Genomic DNA, 22,411 nt, shown 5'->3' on the forward strand with positions numbered 1-22,411 from the left:
GTAACGATAGACCCAGATTCGATAATGATCGTTCCACTCCATCATTCAGCTTACACATAAAGTAACCAGTGTTATCATCTGTTAAATAACGGTATAGTTGATTCCTTTCGCTAATCAGACATTTCCTTAGTAAGGCAGCTTTTTTCTATAACATAAAGCTTTCTAGTGAGGACAACCCAAGCTCATACCGTATTATTTCAAATGGAATGCATTTTGGCATGAAAAACAAAACAGTTCTCCATATCATGCCTTCAATTGTCTTTAAGTATGGTGTTAATGAATCTGGCAGAAACTCTATACCATAGCTAAGCCGAGGAATTCTTTTTTAAAAATAAAATTCAATACAAGCATGTAAAGAGTAACTCCCATATTTCCTTTCCATAATTTCTATCTGTTTAGCAGCATCATAAGCCTTCTTTTTCAATATTTTTAATGAAATTATTTGATGGCACACTTGAGAATGCGCAGCCTAAGTATTTCAAAGTTTTTTGTTATTTAATTCTAGTATCATTACAATGCCATGTAAAACCTGCTGATTTTTTAGTGCTGTGGCCCAAGTTTATTATCACCATTTTTGATGCCTTTATTTTCAATTTCAATTGCTTTATGAAAAGGCAAACACATTAATCAGTCGCTGCAGCCCGATTTTTGAAGTATCGAATAACAAAAAATCGTCTGCATAAGCACTCCATTGAACTTTTAGCTTACCCAATTTCGGAGAAACAAGTCCTTTCCCGTCCAGGTATAACCCGCAGGAAGAAACATAAAGATTGAATAAAATTGCAGCGAGTGCACAACCCTGCTTTAAGCCATTACGGACCTTGATAGCATTTGACATAAGGGCTTTGTTATTTAGCCTTACACATATCACAGTATTGGAGTAATCACAGTCAATTCCCAGCTCCATGAGTCTTCTCCAAAGAGTTGGTCTATCAACCATATCAAAGGCCATGGATAGATCCATTGATGCGGCATAAGAGCTCTTTGCCCTTTAGCATGCGCATTTCCTTGCAACTGAGTCACTAGCATCCCTCCCAGATCCGTGCCTATACCCTTTCTAAACTCAATTTGTCTTATGTAGAGTATAACATTGTCGTTAATCCACAGGAGCAACCTATCCAGCATAATAGATGAAAAAAACCTTGACATCGACATTCATCAATGAGATAGGGCGATAATACATGGGGCAGATTCTATTACCCTTCTTAAATATCAACAGGATATAGGACAGTAACCATGACTCGGGTATCATCTCCATAGCGAGCACATCACTAAATAGGATGTGAAGAATGCATGCCCATAACTCCACATTCTGCTTTAATGTCATGAAGGACAAGTTGTTCGGACCTTGAGTGTTGGAAGCTTTTGAGTTAATTATGTATCCCTTTACGTCCTTCATGGATACATCTAAATGCCATTTCATTTTTTTCCCCTTTCTATTAATGTTGAAGTGGATTGACTGTATACATTTTCAAAATGCTCAGTCCAAACCTCAGCATTTATTGGGTTCAATGCTAGCTGGAGTTGAGTTATTTCAGTGCTGTTTATTAATGACCAGAAGGATCTGGAGTTTGAATCCTTGATAGTTACAAACAAGGCTTCAGCATCCTTCTGTTGAGTGGAAACTCCGTGATTTATAGACCAGTTCTTTTAGCGCTGCCTACCTCTTTTCAATTGTGTTTTAGCAGTCTCAGCATCCATATTTAATTTTTTATCTCACAAATTTCTTTGTTTAATAGGGCTTTACGATGCTTTGTTTGTAAGTCATATTTATGCTTATGAGAAGTTTTCATTTTTCCTACGTGAAGTCATTCGCACAGTGTTTATGCAACACATTCTCCAAATGGTCACTAAATTTATCAACTGTATATGGCTTGAGTTTACTCTCCAGCATCAGAGATTCATACTCGAATAACATCATGGTGTTACATTTTTCAATTTTACCCGGATTCCATTTTATTCTTGAACCTTTAACATTAATTTCAACATTCTCACAATGAACAATTGGTGTGTCACCTTTTTTCATCAATGGCAGAATACAAGATGTAAAGACTGGAGGGGGTTGTCTGTACTCCTGCTCTCTATATGGCAGAGGAGAGGCACAGAGGACCCCATACAAGATTCTCTATAAGGTAGCAATGGACAATAAATCAAGGCCTAGCTTCTCAGGAGGGGATGCAGGCTGGTTCTTAAGTACAGTGTAGTCCCCAAGCCCCCACAAAGGAATGTCCACACACTGTATTAGTTCACAATATCACAATAACTCACTTTGTGCTCATAAAATCTACAATGGCAAATATATACAGTTCTAAAGTGGTACCACAATTATTATCATATCTCATTAAAGTGCATCAACTATACTCTGGTCAAATGTCACACAGATCAAGGAATAAAAGTAACCAACAATAGACATAGGAGGAAAGCAGTTGGTTAGAACAATTGGCAGAATATTGACCCCTACCAACTAAGCACAATTCTGTGTGGAGATCCCCCCCACCTGGGCAACCTCTAAATAAAGATATATCGTACACGCCCAGTCCATATATTGTTCAAAAGAGTCTTATTTCCTTCTAAAATAGTTCTACAGCCCCAATGTACCTGGAATAGCAGAGTCGTCGTTGGGTCATTGGCGGATCCTTCTTGAGCGGCTCCCTTTAAGGCCAGAGCCACGGATTGTCGAGATCCCTCTAGGAAAAAGTGGTGAACGGCGAGGCGGCAGCTTCGTTCCTAGTGGTGCTCGGCGACGACGGAGCGTTGGCGTCCTGCAAGGAAGAGGAGTGCAGGGCACCTCGACGATAGTTTAGGACCACAAAGAGATTGTGAAGAACTGTGGCCTAGCAAAGGTGTCGAGTTGTCCGGCGTCTCTACGGTCATCAGGTGGCGGAAAACCCACCGGCAGATGCTCCTCGGAGCATTGGCTCCGGTCCGCGACGGCGTCATCGATGATGATGGACAACAGTGTCTGGGCGCTTCTCCTTGTGATTCCGCGGCAGTCCCCGTCTCCTGTCGGAAGCCTGTCGTAGGTCTGTCTACCAGGGAGCTTGGCAAAGATCAGCTGGTGCACGATGGTCCCTCGTAGCTCGGGAAGAGGGCGCCTTACCAGGTCCTCTCTGGGTCAGTCCTTGGAGACACAGCAGCTTTCAAAATGATGAAGTAGAGTAGCATCAAGGCTTCTCTTGCAGCAGGGCTTCAAGGTTAAGCTTCAGTTTCAACTCCAGTTTCTCTTCAGCTTCTGAACACGAATTATAGCAGTGAGACGCCCCCAGATATACTAGTTGATCTCCCATTCATTCTGCTGGGTCACACTCGGGCAACCAATCGGTCAGAAGGGCATTCATGCAGGCAGGCATCCAATCAGGTGCATAGTGCATTCATGCCATTCACTTCTCTCCAGACACTCATAACAATTTATGTGTATTGGGACAAGTACCCAGCCATTAAACACTCCACACTGCATTCATACCAGTTTCGGGCAGGGCTGTCTCAGTCATTGTGTCAAACACCAGCTACTAGACATCCACAACACAGAATGCGTATTCGTCACACACTCCATTCACCAAGGTCCCACCCACAGGGTGTACCCACAACATACAGTCACTGCGAAGGCTTCAGCCAGTCTAGCCTGGACTTCACAACAACACAATATATGAAACTTCCACCCAACATCCAGTCAGGGGGAAGGGACAGAGTCAGGGCTTCCAAGGACTTTGGGAAAACAAGGTAACAGGCAACAGAAAGCAAGAGGCCACAGGGGCCATCTTGTTTCCTATCAGGAATCATCTGATTCCAATGGCAGGGCCTGGGTATCCCAAAATGGAGGATACTCAGAGCACCTGTCAAATTCAGCATGGAGCTGCCACCAGCCCATACCCTGCTCTGTGGGCCACACACAGGTGCCCAAAAACATACACTAGGGGCACAGGGTTGTACCCCTACCCATGGGTGCCATAACGGTATCCCATGGGTCTGTACACCAAACCAAAAGAGAGAGCTCCACCGCCAGGAGTCCCACCTCCTGCACGGAAAACACAACAGAACACACAATAAAAGGCAGTAAAGGACAAGGATACGGAGGCCCTGTCCCTCCGATGCATTTCCAGCATCACACAAGACAGCATTGCATGATCACTAAAATCGGTGGACTGAACCTCCATATTACCAATTCTTAGATATAATTCTGTCCTTATAAACATGTAGTCAATTATGAAGAATTCCCCTCTTGCATGCCAGGTTGGTATCAAGTTATACATGATATTTAAGCCCCAACTTTTCGCAAACACCAACCATAGACTTGCTCTATACATTTTACTTCTATCATTAGACTTGCGATCACCCTGGGAGGTCATTGCACAAACCATGCCGCTGTTATGCATATTACAGTCCGCATTTAGGTCACCCGCAAGAATAATTGATCCAGCCAATCGTCTATTAGTGTATCCAATTTTCCAATAGCCAATTCCAAAATACTATCTATATATTCGAGAGCATTCCAATAGATATTAATTATCATTAAATACACTGGACCCTCTTCAGTAAGTATTCTAAATGTCACCGCCATAATTGTATCCAAGATGTGAACTTCAGATTCAACTAATAATGATTCGTCATTATGCATTGCGAGGGCAAGACCTCCTTTAGGGCGACCCTTATTTCCAGATTTAGCTTGAATACTCAAAATCTCAAATCCGTCCCAAACCATGAGTCCTGTAACCCAAGTTTCCTGCAATAAAATAAAGTCATAGCAGGCCAGGGATTCACATACTTTCTTATTTACAGCAAAATGGGAACTTCCTCTTGAATTCCACGATACAATGCTGAGGTTAACCTTTGTGCTAACGAGGTTTCCCTAAGGCTTTCAGTTGCGAGATTGAGTCTTTCAAAGATAGCGCTAGGACTCGCCATTCAAGCAAGCCTTTGAGGATTCCATTATCAGGGTCTTGGTTTTTCATGGTTTCAACTCTTGAATATTCAGGCGGGTCAGTTTTTTCCATATTATGTGTACCTGCTACAACATTAGAAGTGATATGCTGATAATTGAAGATATCAAAGCCTATTCTCTGTAAAGTACCGGCTTCTTTCAATAACGGGGCTCTTATAAGAGGTGATGGAATCACCAGTCACACATAGTTGAATCTATATGCATGAGTGTAATCCACCAACTTTATATCTGCTGACGCAATTAGATTTAGTTCAGGAATATCTGCAAACAGGCTTAGAATGTATGGTCTGTTCAATGACCAGGGTCGAGCCTCATCAAAAATATACTGTAATATCAGACTCGGTTCTTTTTTTTAATTTTTTTAAATAATTTTTATTGTTCAAGATACAGATATAATTACATGTGTTAGCACATTACAGACTTTGAGTAAAACTGGTAATCATACAGAATGAACAGAGATAACAGTTTTTAAAATGTGAGGATATTAGCTAATCCAAGATATATAAACTTTGAATTTGTTTGATGTGTAAAGTTGAACAAGAATGAAGTAGAAATTGGAGATAGTGCTAATTAAACCTGGATTAACATAATGCATATCTGTAATGAGTAACTAGTATGGAGATATGAGTAGAGAAATGGGGAGACAAAACAGGGAAACAGACAGCAAACATACTGGAAACAGAAGGGAGCAAGGTGAAGGGGGGAAGATGGGTATAACAGGTTATTTCATAAAACTGATTTTTCTATTGCTGTAATAATTAAAAACAAGCATTTGTATATACATATAGTCATTCGGTTAGTAACGTAAGCATAGGAATGCATAATCAGGAGCCATGAGCAGTTGCATAGAAACAGTTGAGATAACATGTGAAATAGTACCATTTAGCGTTATATTTAGGAATTGAATTAAGATTTTTAGCCATGCACATTTCCAATTTATGAGTTTGACATATAGCGTTTCACCATGCTCTGGTAGAGAGCGATCAAAAGTCTTTCCAGTTTGCTGTAATACATTTTAAGGCTATGCAGATGAATAGGTCATAAAATCTGGCAGAGTTCGGTGGAATATGTGTTGTAATGGCCACACTTCCTAAAAATATACTTACAGGAGAAAACGGTACATCTACGGAGAAGATGCACTGAATGCATTTCCAAATGTCATACCAAAATTTGACAATATATGAACATTCAAAGAACATATGCATATAAGTAGCAGGAGATAGGCCACATGACCAACATTTAGCGTCATTGTTCTGGTTGGCCTTCGCTAATTTAGCCGGAGTAATGAATGCTCTGTGAATAAAGAAATAGTAGTGTTGTGTAATGTTGGCTGAGACAGATACTTGTTTGATTCTAGAAAACAGGTGGAGCCATATGTGGTCTTCAAACTTATATCCTAAGTCAAGTTCCCATTTCAGACGAATTGGGCACATATTAAATGTTGCGGTTCGCATATTATATATTTTTGAGGCTCTGACCTCCCCTGTCATGGTAAGCTGTAGTAGTCTTGATTAATTGATTGAGTTGATTAATTTATTGTAAAACTGAAAGTCAGTCTTGGGTATGGTGAACATGGTAGAGAGTTGTTGGAAGGAGAGAATAGAAGGACCATCTATAATGTGTTGGATGAATCTAATTCCTTTTCCAATCCATGCTTTGCGATGAAGGGTCTTTTTTATTAATAACTATATTCTTATTATGCCATAGTAAAGGGGATAGGTATTTATTGGGGTTTTTGGTATGGGGGAAGAGAAAGGATTGTAGAGCTGAAACGGATGCTTTGATAGGTTCCGAGATGTTCTTAGTAGTGTATTTAAAGATGTATATATGGTCAGTAATATTGTGTGGATGAACTATATGTTTCTCTATTGTACACCATATAGGGATATCGGCAAATTCGGGATCGGTGAACCATTGGCGAGATTGTTTTATGAGAAATGCAGAGTGGTATAGCTTAAAATCAGGGAATTTAACACCACCCATTTCATAAGGTGCTTTGAGTTTGGTTAGCGCAATTCTTCTGCTTTTTCCTATCCCCCATAGAAAATTTAGTAGTATGGAATATATAGATTTTAAAAAGGTAAGGGATAGAGGGACGGAGAGAAGATAGTAAAGTACAATAGGGGACAGCATCATTTTAATTGTGTCCAAACGCCCCCACCAGGAGAGGTATAGAGGGGACCAGTTGGCTGTATAATCTTTCAGGGTATCCAATAGTGTTTTAGTGTTGAGCTTGATGGTTTCTTGAATTGTAGGGGCAAAACGAAGTCCTAAATATTTTATGGATCCACTACACCATTTGAGACCAAAAGATTTGTTGTCATGCTTGAGGCAATAGGGATTTAATGGCATAATTTCTGATTTTTGTCTGTTAAATTTATATCCTGATACATGCCGAACTGAGATAGAGTATCTAAGAGGTTTGGTATGTGGAGCTTAGGGTTTTTTATTAGGATAAGAATATCGTCGGCATAAGCAGCAATTTTGGTTATTGAGGTGCCTGCTTGAATCCCTGGGATATTTTTGTTTAATCTTATTGATTCCAGCAGCGGTTCAAGTGACAGAATATATAATAGCGGTGAGAAGGGGCAGCCCTGCCGTGTTCCTCTGAGTAAGGAAAAGAATGAAGATGTTTGTCCATTTAAATAAATAGCGGATTTGGGGGCTGAATATAGAAGTTTTACCAGTGAGATAAATTTCTCACCAAATCCGTGCCAGCGTAGGGATTGGAACATGACAGTGATACCTCGGTTGTCAATAATTGGGATGCATTCAAAGCCGCCTTGAGAGGTTACATAAGGGCCTCTCCGGTAGGAACAAGAAAATTAGAAAAAAAAAACCTAGATGACCTTTACTCCAAACTCACCCTTACAGAACAAAGCTATTATGCAGACACTAACTCAACAAACTTACGGCAAGTTATTAAACTACGCTTTGAAATTAATAAAGAAATAACAGAACTTGCAGCAGGAACCATACTTAAATATAAAACAAAAATATACCAAACTACAAATAAAGCGGGCAAAATGTTGGCTTCATATTTAAAAACCAAAAAAGAAAGAGTTCAAATTTCACATATTAAAGACACTCAAGGTATATCTCATCACCGCCGTGACAAAATACTTGAATGCTTCAGAAAATGTTATACAGATTTATACACACGCGAAAGATCTATTCCAAAAAATAAAATGGATTCCTTTTTTTAAAATATTAGCTGCACTTCATACCCCAGATTAGACCTTTCTCACCTTGATAACGATATTACCTCCTCAGAGATCACGAAACGTATTCATAGCCTGGGCAAAGGCAAAGCACCCGGGCCAGATGGATTATCAACCGAATTATACATCAATTTATGCCAGATATTAACACCTAAACTCAAAACACTATTCTCATATTTCATATCGCAAGAATCTTCCTCTGGATCATTTTCAGAAGCTCTACTTATCATTTTCCCTAAACCTGACAAAGACCCTTCCCTCCCCAGCAATTATCGACCCATTTCTCTTATTAATATAGAAAGCAACATTTTTGCTAAAATACTTGCTAATAGAATTGAATCTTCCCTCCCAAATTTGATAAAAGCGGACCAAACAGGTTATGTAAAAGGACGTAACATATCCTCAAATGCAAGACTCCTACTTAATGCCATTAGTCTAGTAGCCAAGGACAAAAAAGACAGACAAGGATACGCTGCCATTGCATCAGACTCGGTTCTTGAGGAAAGTTAACTTTCCTTAAATAATTTGACTGATAGTTAGGAAATCGATAGTCATCAGTTTTGTGGTCAGCTATTTTTTTCTCTGCTCATCTCCTCATACATTAGTTACATTTATACTGTTATTTTTTTCCTCACGATATAGAGGTACATGTTGCAGTGGCTTTAACCCATTACTGCCCATATGTGGTGATGAAGGGCTCCTAGTATTACTAGATGGATGTGCCTCCAGATTATTTCTATTCAAAATCTCCTCAATAATGTTTCGAACAAAATTCTCAGTCAACTGTGACTGACTTGTGTGTTCCATAATGGTACTTGCTGCATTGTTGTTTAAGCATTGTGCACATACCTCTGCAAAAGTTGAATCTTGCTGACCATTTAATTCAGGCAAGTCTCGTTTTGGAGGTACATTACCGTCTGTAGGCAGTCATTTATTCATACTCGTAGATTTAGATCGAAATTAAACAGAGTTACCCACTCCCGTACTTAGAATTGTGTTATTGTTACTTTTAGAATCGAGTAGAGGTAATTGGCCTACATCTTTATCGGACTCAATTAATTCTTGGCCAGCAGATCGCAATGGATTCAAACTCTTTAATGCTAATTGCGTAGCGGAGCCCCAGCGTACACCTATTTCAGCTGGATCAGGACCTGCTGATGTTAGAGTGTTAGTACGGGACACTGCTGCAGGATTTTTAAATATGTCAAAAATGTCTTGGACCTCTAGTTCAATCGATTTCAAGTTCTTATCTATCCTACATGACATCTGTTTATTTTTGAGCGCATCAGACAGTGTATCAGGTCCTTCCAAATATCCACATTGAGTGGCTTTGGATTTGATTTGCCCTCCATGAATGCCAAACCTGGTGAAAAAATACGAATTTTGTTAATGCGTGTGAGATGATTACGGATGGGCAAGTGGACTCGTGGGTGCGCTAACTGTCTCTAGGGGTGGTGATACCTGTTGGGTGAGTTGACAGGTATGAGTATACTTTTTAAAGTATATGGATCTGCCATTTTAGATGTCTGGCTTCCTGTGCAAATTGGCAAAAAGCAGCAGCGGGACGGTCCATCATATGGGAGTAGGGAGATGCCACTTATTATTAGATGGATGTTTCATACACTCAGATTCGTAGCATCATCACAAGATGCCATTTGACATCCATGAGGGGAGACAGAGAAGACCAGACATGACCCCGTCTTTAACCTAAGCGGGGTTCATAACAGAATGGTCCTTAGAGAGCTGTAGGGTCATGTAAGGACAGAAGCATGAAATAGGTTCAGAGTGCGGCTATGGATCCATTCCCTCTACCCACGACCAAAAATAAATCTGAAATTTCATCCTTTTCACATGAACTATGTACAGAATTTGTGATCATAATTTTAAAGAGATTTAGGGAAAATTGTTGCTGTGCGTTAGAATATGTATATTGTTTAACGTCACTTAGAGTCTCTGTGTGTCTTTGCTACTGAGTACATTTCAACATTCTGTGTTTGCACACTGTGTACTGTGCTATTGGGAATGTATCATAAGTGGGGTGTACATTTTGTTATCATTTTAGTTATTGAACCTGAGCAGCATGTGGCTTATTGGTAGCCACAATTTTCACATTTGCCAAATTTCCAGGGCAAAGGCCTTGAGAATGGTCTTCAATGTGGCATTCAACCTTTCGTTAAGACCATTCATTTTGGGGCGATAATGGTTACTCATGCTGATTAATTGTTAGCTTTAAATTATATATGACATGGCTCATCAACTAAGAGCTCGAACCATAAAAGACCTCCTATGTAAAACCATCCTGGACAGAAAATCTATTGTAAGGCCTTAGCCACAGCTTTGGTGAATATGAACTACAGTGCAATAGTCTCTGGATGCTGAGTGGCATAATACAACACCTCTGCTTGCTGGAGGGAACGCTTATGACATGTTTCTGTCACCTGGCAAGATTAGGGTCTGTCTGCCTGGTGTTGGCCACTGAAAGAGGCTACTGACGGGTAGATAGTCAAAATGATGTACATGCATGGATAACAGTGACCGAGTGGAAGAGGTTATTGTAATGTATAGAAAACAGGGAAAGACGTGTCCGAGTATATGATCAACAGAGAGCACTATAATTGCAAGTATGTAATATAGATAGAGTGGTATCATTATAGAGGGGTGTTTTTTTCAGCTATTAGTCAATAGAGGGCAAACTGCACCTGAATTTTCTGACTGCAAACAGGACGGTACCCACATGTGCAATGCAGGTTAGTGGAGCAGGGCAAACACGCAGAAATGAGGGGTTCCGCTGCTCGAGTTAGACATGTTCTGTGGGAGGCAACAATGATTCACACGCCATCATCAGCCAATATGGCAGCCAGCAATGTCTGTCACCACATGTACCACTCTTGGAGCCTACACTGAGTTAGACGAGGACCCACCACACCTGCAGAGCACTTACCTGGCCAGTGGTGAGGGAGCGTCCATAGCCCTGCCCACGAGGATGGATTTTGGGCGGAGTGCAGCAGCTGGGACAGTTACAGATATATGAGTCAGAATAACGCTTAAACGAAAACCTAATGGGAGACAGGGGGAAAATGTTTCCGACAGAAATATAAGGGAGAACATTGGCAAATAATGGAGAGCATTTCATCTTTAGTCGGTGAAAGGGGGAGGGAAGGGGTAGTTGGGTTAAACGAGGAATGACGGAGTATTGGAATGAAGATGGGAGGATAAAAGAGCAAGGAACAGAAAAAAGTGAAAGAAGGGGAGCAGACTGAGACAGAAAGAGGCTGTTAGGAGCAAGAAAGTATGATTATGAGGAGCTGAATTGATAAAAGGAAAGCCAGGGAGTACCGAATAGAGTAGGAAGAATAGATTGGACGAGGGTCGGTACCAACAGCGAAAGGAGGAATTATGTGGTGAAGAAGCAGGGGGAGAACATGAGGAAGGGATAAAGGAGAAGGGAGAGTATGGGGGAAAAGGAGATCATCCCTCAAGGAAAATATGTAGGGCACCACATGACAAAGGAAGAAGAGATGCGCGAAGTGGATTATGTATAGTAGAAAAGGAGAGGAGAGTGTGAAAATAGCAAATATGGGAAAAGGAGGATGGGAGAGAAGAAGAGATGGAGAGAAAGTGTTAAGATGGGCAGCAAAGTAAAGGACAGAGTAGGATGCATTGGTGAAAAGTAGGAAGGTGGAGAAAATGGGCATAAGAAAGGAGCAGAGAAAGAAGGGGAGGGGGTGGAAAGGGAGAAGGATATAGGGGGAGAAAGTACAAGATAGGGAAGAAAAAAAAACAGGAAGAAGAGAAGTGGTATTGTTTTGAGGAAGCAAACTAGTAAAGGAAGCCAGAAAGGTGGGGAGTGGGGGAGAAGAGGGGAAGGTGGTCTAAGAGAATAACAGGAGGGAACAGTTAGCAACAAGTAAAGGAGAAAGGGAAAAGCAGGTGTATGGTAAAGCAAATATAATAAATTGGGAAGCGGGATGGAAGTGGAGAAAAACGAAGCAAGGGAAGAGTATGGTAGAACAATTAGTAGCAGAAAGGTTAAGAGGAAAAAGGGATAGAATATGCACATGGCACAGAGAAGGAGTGCAGACATTCTGCAATGAAAGTAAATGAGATATGAATGATGAATATTTTTAGGTGGTAGCTGTTTTGGGCAAGAAGATTTGAGCATTCAGAGGAGGGAAATAAAGGATATCAAGAGCAAATAGAGAAGCAGTAGCGTGAAGTAAAGAAGGGCGCAGGAAAGGAGACAATAAAAAACGAGGGGGTGAGTATTGGGCAATGAGAGCATAGACTGAGTAAAGAGAGATGGCAAAGGGGTTTAAGAGGGGAAGAGCAGGATGAGGTAGACCGGTTACTGGGTAATAGGGGTAGGAAGGAAATGAGGGTAACAAATGAAAGACAGAACGTACAAAAATGTCACAGAGCACAAGACAGGGTAAAATCTGGAAATGCAAAGTAGAGGAGATAAGGACGAGTTTGGAGAGGGAATAGTTCTGATGACAAGGAATGAAAATTACGAGAGAGGAACTGGTTGGAAGAGGCAGAAAATATTAATGTGACAGAAATAGGGAAGTATTAAATATGGAATAAAGGACACTAGTGAGGTAACGAGTGAGAACGGGAGAGAAGCTAGACAATGAGTGAGAAGGAGAGATGGAAAGAAGAAATTAAATGAAAAGGAGATATGGTTTGAAGAATAAGGAGTTTTTTCAAAAAAAACCATACACAAGGCGAGAAGATGAGAGAAAACCAAGAATAGTTCAAAGCAGATGAGAGACAACCAAGAATACTTCAAAGCTTCAATTCTGTATCACTTCCAATATTTTACATTGGCAACACTTGCTTGGCATTCAAGCCAATAACCACAACTGTAATAAATGTAAAATGTAGAAAAATATATAGGGGGAAGAGAGGTGGGCGGGGTGGGGTGGGCAGGTAGAGAGATTGGAAACAGCAAACATTGGGTAAGGAGGAGAAGAGATAGGCACCCTCTCACATACAATACACACACAAAGTTCTTATATAAATATATATATATATATATATATATATATCTGAAAATACATGCATGTGTGCATGTTTCTGCATTTATAGAAAAACAGTGAATTAGAAATGGGCAAAGTGAAAGAAAGAAAGAGGACAAAGGTGAAATTGAAGTGAAAGGAAGCAAAGGAAAACAAGAAATAGGAGGATAAGATGAAAAGAGAAAAATAGAAGAAAAAAGGGAGAGGGGGAGAAAGAGAAGTGTATAGAACAAAATAAAGTGGAAAAGATAAAGAGTGTCGAGAAGAGGAAGCAAGAGAGACTTGGAGGGAAGGGGACACAATGGATGCAGACCAACCGAGATAACGACTGCTGAGGGCTTTGAAGGGGAGAAACAATAGAAATAAAGAGAGGCAAAAATAATCAAGAAAGCAAATGTGCGAGACAATCTGATAGCGACACAAGCAGATGAATACAGATTAACAGTGAGCATTGCACATGTTCTGAGAGCTTCCAGAACCCTACATTGAGAACATATCTGCTTAGATGTGCATCAGCATTCACACAGAGAGGAGGTGGTAATGATTCATTCACACGCAGAGAAAGAGTGACAGTGATGAATGCATTCACATTAAAAGGGAGATAGAGGGCGATGGGGATGAGTGGTTGGACCGATATGGCAGAGGGCCTCCTTGCTCGCTGACCTGAGCTCATACAACTAGCCTCTCTCATCTACATAACCAGCGTCTCTCTTCTACAACACCCTAACCATTGATTTGGTCACCAGTAAACTCAATTAATCTTCATTAATTGAAACATCCAAGACCCCAGAGTTTGATTCGGGTATGGGGTCAAATAGCACACAACCTATGAAATACTCAAGCTTGGGGAAGCATTTAGAAATGCATTGAGTCAAGATGACTATGAAATGCAAACAAACAACCCCCGGACTGTGAAAGGACACCACTGCTCCACTGTCCATCACCTGTCACCACTTATTTACCAATCTTTGCCTCTTTCATTCCCAGTACCTTTTGATCAATTAATCTGTTATCCTCGTCCACTTGTCTATAGCTATGAGGACACAGCCCCCCCCCACCTTTCTATGCTCACTGACCTCAGCATTGTATTGGTTTGACCTTTCTCTCAACACAGTCTCTGCCTACACTAACTAGGGATTGGCATATGCACATTGGCCGATGGATGACTCCGGAGCAATGACTTATAGTGTCTTCAACCTAGTGTCCTTGTTGTTCAAGCAAACCACCATCCACTCAACCAGAGAAAATGTGCAGTAGCTCTTAAATTTGTCTTGAATCTTTTCCTAGCATCTGCTGAACGTGTGCCAGTAACCCCCATCATCGTCCCCACCCTCCCAAAACCCAATATGAGTCAGCCACCACTGCCCAAATCCAGGACCCTTGAGTGCTTTTCCACAACTGCTAAGTCTGAAATCACACCTCTTCTTTTTCAGTAAAGTCCATCATTGGCATATCCGGCTAGTATCAACTGGCACATTTTCCCGGTGTACTCCATACCAGCTTCTAACACTTCCACCCAGCAGTACATGTTTTGCCAAAGTCTATTATGGATCCCTTGTGAGAATTGTTAGTCTTGGGCCTACAGCTTACACTATGTAACAATAGCCAATTCACATGAGCCACCCACTGCAAATAAAGCGCCTCATCACAACCAACCTGTTTCTGACCTTTTGGAATGTTTATGTGCCGTAGTTTGCAAGCCCTGATGCCTCCGTTTGTTCGCTGTGTGAGTTTTGATCACTTTATTCAGTTTCATCATGGTACTACCTGGATGCCGGGAGATAACATGCTGTAATGTTGGGAGAAAGATGCCAACGTGGAAGAAGGAGATGTGCACATAGATTGCTTAGAAGGAAAGTTCGCCAGGTGGAGGAATTGATGGATGACTGAATTCATGAATGAATGACCAGTGAGGCACAATGGAAGGAAAGATACACTGTTAGATCACTAATTAATTTCCCATACAATTCTGAACCCTTCTCAGAAAAGGGAGAACAATTAATTCAACTTCTTCTTTGACCAGACACGTAAGTCCACCCCACCCTTGCTAGTAAGCATTTCAAGTAGACAAACGACATTTTTGCATTGCACGGGACAGATGGAAAACAATGTGATCAGACAGGTATGGTGTACTGACAGATAGACAGACAAACACATAATAATTCTTACTTAGTCCGAGGCTGGTCAATGCTGGAGGACCTGCGAAAGCCGTCTCGGCGAGAAACGCCCTTGGGTGACATCCTGGTGCTGGTGTCTGAGTCCCCGCTGTCATCGTCCCCCATGGCTTTGATATAACTACCACTCCGCATCCGGCGGCAGGGGATCTCACCCTCCTTGCCAGCCCCAGGATACCCACCCCACTCATCCTGTGGCACCTAGACAAGAAGGGAATAGCTTGTTATGCCCTTCCTAGATTCCTAGTTCGTGAGGGGCAGGAAGGGGGAGGGCTGTGAGAGTGGGTAGGAGTGCAACGTGTCTCATGCCATTGTACAATGACTGAAATATTCTCAAAGCCTTTCACTTTTCTTTCTGGTTATGGAACTACAACGACAGAAAACAAGGCCCCATTCATTACAACATTCAAGCATTTTCGAGCACACATACGAACATTACCCCCCATTAAAACATTGTTTCTGGTTCAGCCCACAAAATTAAACACACTCCGTCTAGACTCATGTTTAGACTGAAATGGACTTGGGCACTGAACCTTTACCTTATGGTGTCATGGGTAATCCTATCTGAGTTACATAAGGAAAAACCTTAGAGGGTCAATAGTTCTCCTATTTCAGCACAGAGTAATTGGACTAGCTTTGCTGAATGAGAAAAGTAGTTTAAAGTGCAGAACGCAGAACGCCGGGAAGAATCCCATAAACATCCTGTTCTACAATATACAGAAACAATCAAGAGACAAAAAAAACCCAGATATCACCATCTGAACACAGAAATCCTTGCGCTGCTAGAAACTGAACACCACTCAACAACGGATTACCCCCAGACACAACCAGAGAAAAATCTGAACACTCACCTACTAGCAAAACCAGAGCTTCTCAGAGATGAGGGCCACCTAACACCACTATAGTAGACCGCCAAGCCCTACTGAAGCAACACCAAAATAATGAGGCCAATCAATCAACGCTATGATGAACCCCAATCCCCCTCAATAACAGGAAACCCACTGCCACTCTGAGCTGGAGAGCCACTAGGTATCCCATAACAACTGAGAGACACCCCATTAGAAAGAACCTGATTACTGGAACTCAGAGACAGTGACCCACTGAACAGTACCAGGAGAACCCTCAGCTCCCTAAATATTCCAAAAGACTTAGCATTGCTGTGAGATCTGCAATGTAAAAACACGACCAGATGGGTGTCACATAGCTCAAGAAAGACCTTCTAAACCCTCAAGTTCTATCATTATCTACGAAAGGCAGGACCTGTCACAGCCCCAAGCCCTGCATGGGGGAACATTAACATTTGATTATTACAGAAGCACACAGAGACAGAATACAAACAAAAACACCTGAAAATTATTAATCACCAGTAAGAATAATATAATTATAATAACAGCAGTCATAAGAATGGAATGTGTGCATCTCAGTAGACCCTTGGAGATTTTCCTCCAGAGGTGCACATGAAGTAAACTGGGGGGAAAGGTATACATTCTATTTCACGTTCTCAGAAAAAATACCTCCTAAACTATAGAGTGACGCTAAGAAGCTGAGAGGCCATTGCTCCTCATCTCCCATCTCACCTGGTCTAGGTATTCCTTCCATCTTACAGAACCTGCATCGGAAGCGTTCTGAGAGGTGATCCGGGGGTATACAGATTTAACACTCTCTTAACCCTTCATTGGTGATACCCCAGCATACAGGCAATGGAGCTTTAACCCTTTCATAAACCTTCAATGGTGTAACAATAGCAACAGATGATCATGGATACGCATAGATGAGCATGCCTGACACATTTCACTACCTTCTTATCTACAAATATGCATAAGGACGTAACACATATCTTAAACCCACGTAGGTAATTTCATATCCACAAACACGCACAAGCATGGAGACCTACACAAGTCTTTGCCTTCACAAAGCATGTAACAAGGAATTTGCTGATAGAAAGGACCATCTGTTGAATTTTGATACAACACTCAAACACATCCTTAAACAAAGGGACACCCTGGCTGCATAACGTTGGTGATTGTGGATGGTACAGGGGTGGCATCATCAGACAATGGTTAATTCTAGAACCCTTAATGTTGGTGATTGCTGATAGTGCAAGGATACCATTCTCAAACAAAGGTCCATTGTGGCTTATACCTCAGTATGTTCCTGGAGGGGTAACCCTTAAAAACGCCTTCAAGGGTGATACCTCAGTAAGAGGCCAGCATGGGCATGGGAGAGTCACTTTCAATGGGTATGGAGGAATAACCATTATGCTAATGCCTTCATGGCTGATACCTAAGGGAGAGGTCAGCATGTGCGTGGAGGGGTAACCCTTAAATACGCCTTCAAGGGTGATACCTCATTAAGAGGCCAGCATGGGCATGGGGGAGTACATCTTAATGGGTATGGAGGATTAACCATTATGCTAATGCCTTCATGGCTGATACCTAAGGGAGAGGTCAGCATGTGCGTGGAAGGGTAACCCTTAAAAACGCCTTCAAGGGTGATACCTCAGTAAGAGGCCAGCATGGGCATGGAGGAGTACATCTTAATGGGTATGGAGGATTAACCATTATGCTAATGCCTTCATGGCTGATACCTAAGGGAGAGGTCAGCATGTGCGTGGAGGGGTAACCCTTAAATATGCCTTCAAGGGTGATACCTCAGTAAGAGGCCAGCATGGGCATGGAGGAGTACATCTTAATGGGTATGGAGGATTAACTATTATGCTAATGCCTTCGTGGCTGATACCTAAGGGAGAGGTCAGCATGTGCGTGGAGGGGTAACCCTTAAATACGCCTTCAAGGGTGATACCTCAGTAAGAGGCCCGCATGGGCATGGAGGAGTACATCTTAATGGGTATGGAGGATTAACTATTATACTAATGCCTTCATGGCTGATACCTAAGGGAGAGGTCTGCATGTGCGTGGAGGGGTAACCCTTAAATACGCCTTCACGGGTGATACCTCAGTAAGAGGCCAGCATTGGCATGGGGGAGTAACCTTTAACCCTTCATGACACATACCTCAGTAGGAAGCCTGCATCGACATTGAGGCATAACCTTGAAACAATCCTTCAATACCCATACCTTAGTAAGTGGCCAGCAGGGCTATCGAGGCGTAGCCCTCAAATAACCCCTCACGGCTGATACCGCAGTAAGAAGTCGGCAATGGCATGGAGATGTAACCCTTAGTTAACCCTCTGGAGGAGGCCTGCCTGGGCATGGAAGTGCAGTCCTTAACCCTTCATGGGAGTAAGAGGCTACTCTGGGTATGGAGGTCTAAACCGTAAAGAACCCTTCATGGCTGATAGCGCAGTAAGAGGTCATCCTGTGCATGGGGGATTACCCTTAAATAACCCTTCCTAGCTGATTACCTCCACTAGAGACCAGCGCGGATGTGGCGATTTAACGACACTTTAATACCACAGAAGAAGTCACGTTGCCCTTCACATGCGCTATTCGAGGAACACACAATCCTTATGCTGCAAGGTTGTTGGTGCCACTGTTATCGCAGGGATTGTTACCATAAAGGGGAATTCATGTTTTACAGGAATGTATTCATCATGCAGTCCCACACTTCCTGCATTCAGTGTGATCTGGTGTGGTTCATGGCAAGTAGGACATTTTCTTGGGGTTATATGTTTTCTTTTTTTAAATATCTGGCATCTTTTATGTATGACATGAGGCACTATGGCGCTAGGCCACTGTAAAACTGCAGTGCATCTGTTTGAAATTAACGTGATTGCAAGACAGCCAGGGCGTGCTGTGGTGGTGCTTCACTCCATCATACAGTAGTAAGTCAGAAGTCAGACCGTGCACATGGGAGAGCTTTCCCATAAGATTGGCTGCTACAGCCTCTCATTTATCTCAGAATGAATGCTGAGATGACTTTTAGGGAAACCTGGGGAGACTGGCAGAAGGATCCCAGGATCTGGGACCTGCAGGAGTGCCAGGATAGGTGCAATAGGATCTCACAGGGATGGGGACCACCACAGTCTGAGTAGAGCTCTGTGAGTACAGTTTAGCCCCTGCCAGGTGTCATTATATCAGAAGAGACCGTGGGCCTCATTATGACTCTGGTGGTAGTCATGCCGGGAAATACCGGCACGACTGCCACCGGAGTCATGAATTTTCCAGCACCCGAGAATGGGGGCATTACAGCCCCGGCGGTAATTGCCCATTCCCGGGCGCCGGAAAATATTAGTCCCCATTCCCATTTCAGTCCTATTGGACTCAAATGGGAATGGGGAGACCGGAAGCACCGGCAGCATCCATCGAAGTCGGCGCGCGGGTGCCGTTCCGCCCGCCAGGTCTGAAAGGCACCTGCTCGCAGAACTCGTAGTTTGCCGGTCCGGAAACAACGGTACCGGCAAGCTGACCAGTACCGTTGTTTCCGGACCAGCAAACATATAATGAGCCCTGTGTGTACAGACAGTGGGCCTGGTAGTGGGTGCAATGCATAGTCTGATCATTGAGCAGAAGAAGAAAGCAAGACTGAATTTTATGAAGAAACATGTGTCATGGCTTGCACGGAGTGTGGGCCTTCATCTAAAGTCCTCAAATTTGACGTAATAGGGACTCTTCTAAATGCCTAAAAATCGCTTGTGTGAATGTAGCTCAAATTTGAGAAATAGAAAGCAGAGTATGAAGCAGTAACTAATCACGAGAATGCTTGTTTTTTCTGTTATGATTTTATCAGCGTTTACAGTCGAAAGGTGATAATACAAAACCACTGCTCCAAGGTCTCAGATGATCCAATCTTTGTCTTTTGAAAGACTAAAGGGAAGTGGACTCTTTAAAAGTGTTATACAGTCCCATGACATAGAAAGCAACGATAAAGGCGAGTCACTGACAGCAGTCGGACATGCTAGTTGCAAAGTGGCTGGGGATATAGCAGGCCTGCCAGATGCACCTATTTCACTGATAAGCGGAGAACCCATAGTAGAACAAGTTTGGCTGAGCACGCTGACTCATGACCTCATCTAAGCCTTAATGTGTTGTCCATCTGCGATACAGTCCAACGACACATAGAAGCTGGTGATGGCTGTCACGGGGTGTGTTGCACCTAATCATCATTGCATCAGGATATCCTTCACACAAGCACCCTTTTGTCTTCATTGGATCAGGAGCAGGCTGTTTTCCTGGGAAATGGACACAGTTTTTCCAAAGACTGATTGTGAGGAATTCATCTGCACAGGGAGTGAGCGCTTGCCTGTTTTTGATGTTGAAGTTTTGTAATGAAAATGAATGATGGGAGATCAACCTCAGAAAATGTGTTGGCCTAATCCACACACATGTTCCTTTGCAAACTGCACAACAAACACATAGTCATGTTTACTCCGGGGAGGGGGGTGGGCACAGCCTACAGGTCGCAGTCCTCCCTGTCACAGTTAGCTGGAATGTGACAGGCAGGAGTACATGAAAGCATCAAAAGGAGGAGGGCAACACCTTCCTCCTGCCATGGCCAACCTAATTAAAAGAGGCTCCATGGATCTGCCCTGCCCGTTGTTAGTCTGCTGGTGGCGGCGCATACAGATGAGAGTTAATTGAAGCAGGCCTGCAGGAGGCCTGATTGCAGAACTGACAAAAGGGGACAGGAAATCACCACCTCTTTGATATGCAATTTGTCAACTTGAAGCTAGCCCCTGCTCCTTTGTATGAAGGGCAGTGAATGGCATGTCGGGGACAACTGTTTACAGTAGGCAACCCCTGCAAGGGGACCCCATTTCAGAGGGAAGAAGTATGTGATTTGATGGAGATCGAAAGTCTGTTCTCACCACAGACTTCAAGGGAGACCTGGGCTTTGATCAGGAGCCACAGAGAGCTCAATTAACCAGAGAGACACTTTGATCCACAACAGACAGGAGGATGGGTGGGACCTAGTAGTACATGTTGTCACACCTTTCCTGTTGCAAAGCACTTTGGTTATGACCACACGCATAACAGAAGATTGTTGGTGGGGACCCAGGGTTGGTTAATTAAAGTAGGCTTTGCGTGCACCAATCATTGGGTCCCATTTGGCTTTAAAACCGGTTTGAGATCCTCTGTTGGGAGATCATTCGAAAACTTCAAAAAAGGAATGAGAAGAAGGACTCATTTGGGCCCGAGCTGAAGGGACAGTCTACCTTACATCTTCCACCGGTGAAGGAAGGCCAGGAGTTCCAAGAGGGAAGCAAGATCCCTCCCCTAAATAGCTCCCAGGGAACAGAGGGAGATACCAAACTCAGAGGACCCGTCCAGCAGCTCCTGGATCGGTACCCAGCCAGCACACAGCGTGCCATGCTAGGTTCTGCCAGCAATCTTCCTAGGTGGGACATGCCAGAGAAGACACATGCCCAGCGAAGAAGCTGGCAGGGTTGCTGTAACAAGTATCAACAAACGTCCATCTTTCAAAGACATTTTCGAGGCAGGCAAGCCATCGAACCGTGTCCAGCTGCACCACTGACTGTTGTCACGCTGCAGTCACTAAAGCCACCTGAGACACCTTGACAAGCGGTCCAGATCCACTAACCAGAACAGAGACAACGAATCTTGACCATGAGCTGCCGTGTAGGCCAGCCTGCAGCCGTCCATCCAGCCTCGCTTACCGAACTGCCTGCCGCCTGAAACCTGCAGCTGTCTCCCATCTTGAACTCTGTTGCAGGAGCTGCAAAGCGTCCTGGAACCGACTTGACGCTGTTGAGACTCAAGATCATCTCAAGCACCAGGCACATTGTGGTTCTGTACCCCTGGTCCTTCTCTGAAGGCCCTAAAGACATGTATGACCCCTTGCTCCCTTGGTGCTGAAACCAAATAACCTTGAACAGTTAAGACTGATTGCTTTACCCACGACCCTCTTGTCAGTATCCAGAGTGCATCCCTTTCTTTCGTGAAACTGTGTGTCCTCTGTGTTCCTTTTCAGGGTGGCTTGTATTTTGTAGTGTGCTAGAACTTTGTAATAATAATAAAGTAGATATTTTCATACAACCTTGACTCGACGGTCCTTTTTATCGTTGGGTAATAATTGTATTTTCTCTGTGTTGCAACTAACCAACGAACCAGGACCTTGCGGCGGAGATAAGCCTGCCGTT

The 22,411-nt window shown here is 42.9% G+C and overlaps 1 protein-coding gene across 7 annotated transcripts in view; it reads right to left on the bottom strand.

Annotated features, from left to right (window-relative positions):
- DLGAP3 (DLG associated protein 3) overlaps window positions 1–22,411 on the bottom strand; it is a 1,860,282-nt gene that overhangs the window by 395,784 nt on the left and 1,442,087 nt on the right. For 4 of the 7 annotated variants that reach the window (XM_069622569.1, XM_069622570.1, XM_069622568.1 and 1 more), the window contains 2 exons: window positions 15,348–15,553; window positions 11,102–11,216 (listed from right to left, as the gene is read on the bottom strand). The exons of 2 other annotated variants lie outside the window; for them this stretch is intronic. In XM_069622569.1, coding sequence (XP_069478670.1) covers window positions 11,102–11,216; window positions 15,348–15,553 — 321 coding nt within the window. The remainder of the gene's footprint in view (window positions 1–11,101; window positions 11,217–15,347; window positions 15,554–22,411) is intronic. One more of the 7 variants, XM_069622571.1, reaches the window with a different exon arrangement.

This window comes from Ambystoma mexicanum, chromosome 11, assembly GCF_040938575.1.
Source record: "Ambystoma mexicanum isolate Mex_15411 chromosome 11, UKY_AmexF1_1, whole genome shotgun sequence".
In the NCBI taxonomy this organism is placed as follows: domain Eukaryota; kingdom Metazoa; phylum Chordata; class Amphibia; order Caudata; family Ambystomatidae; genus Ambystoma; species Ambystoma mexicanum.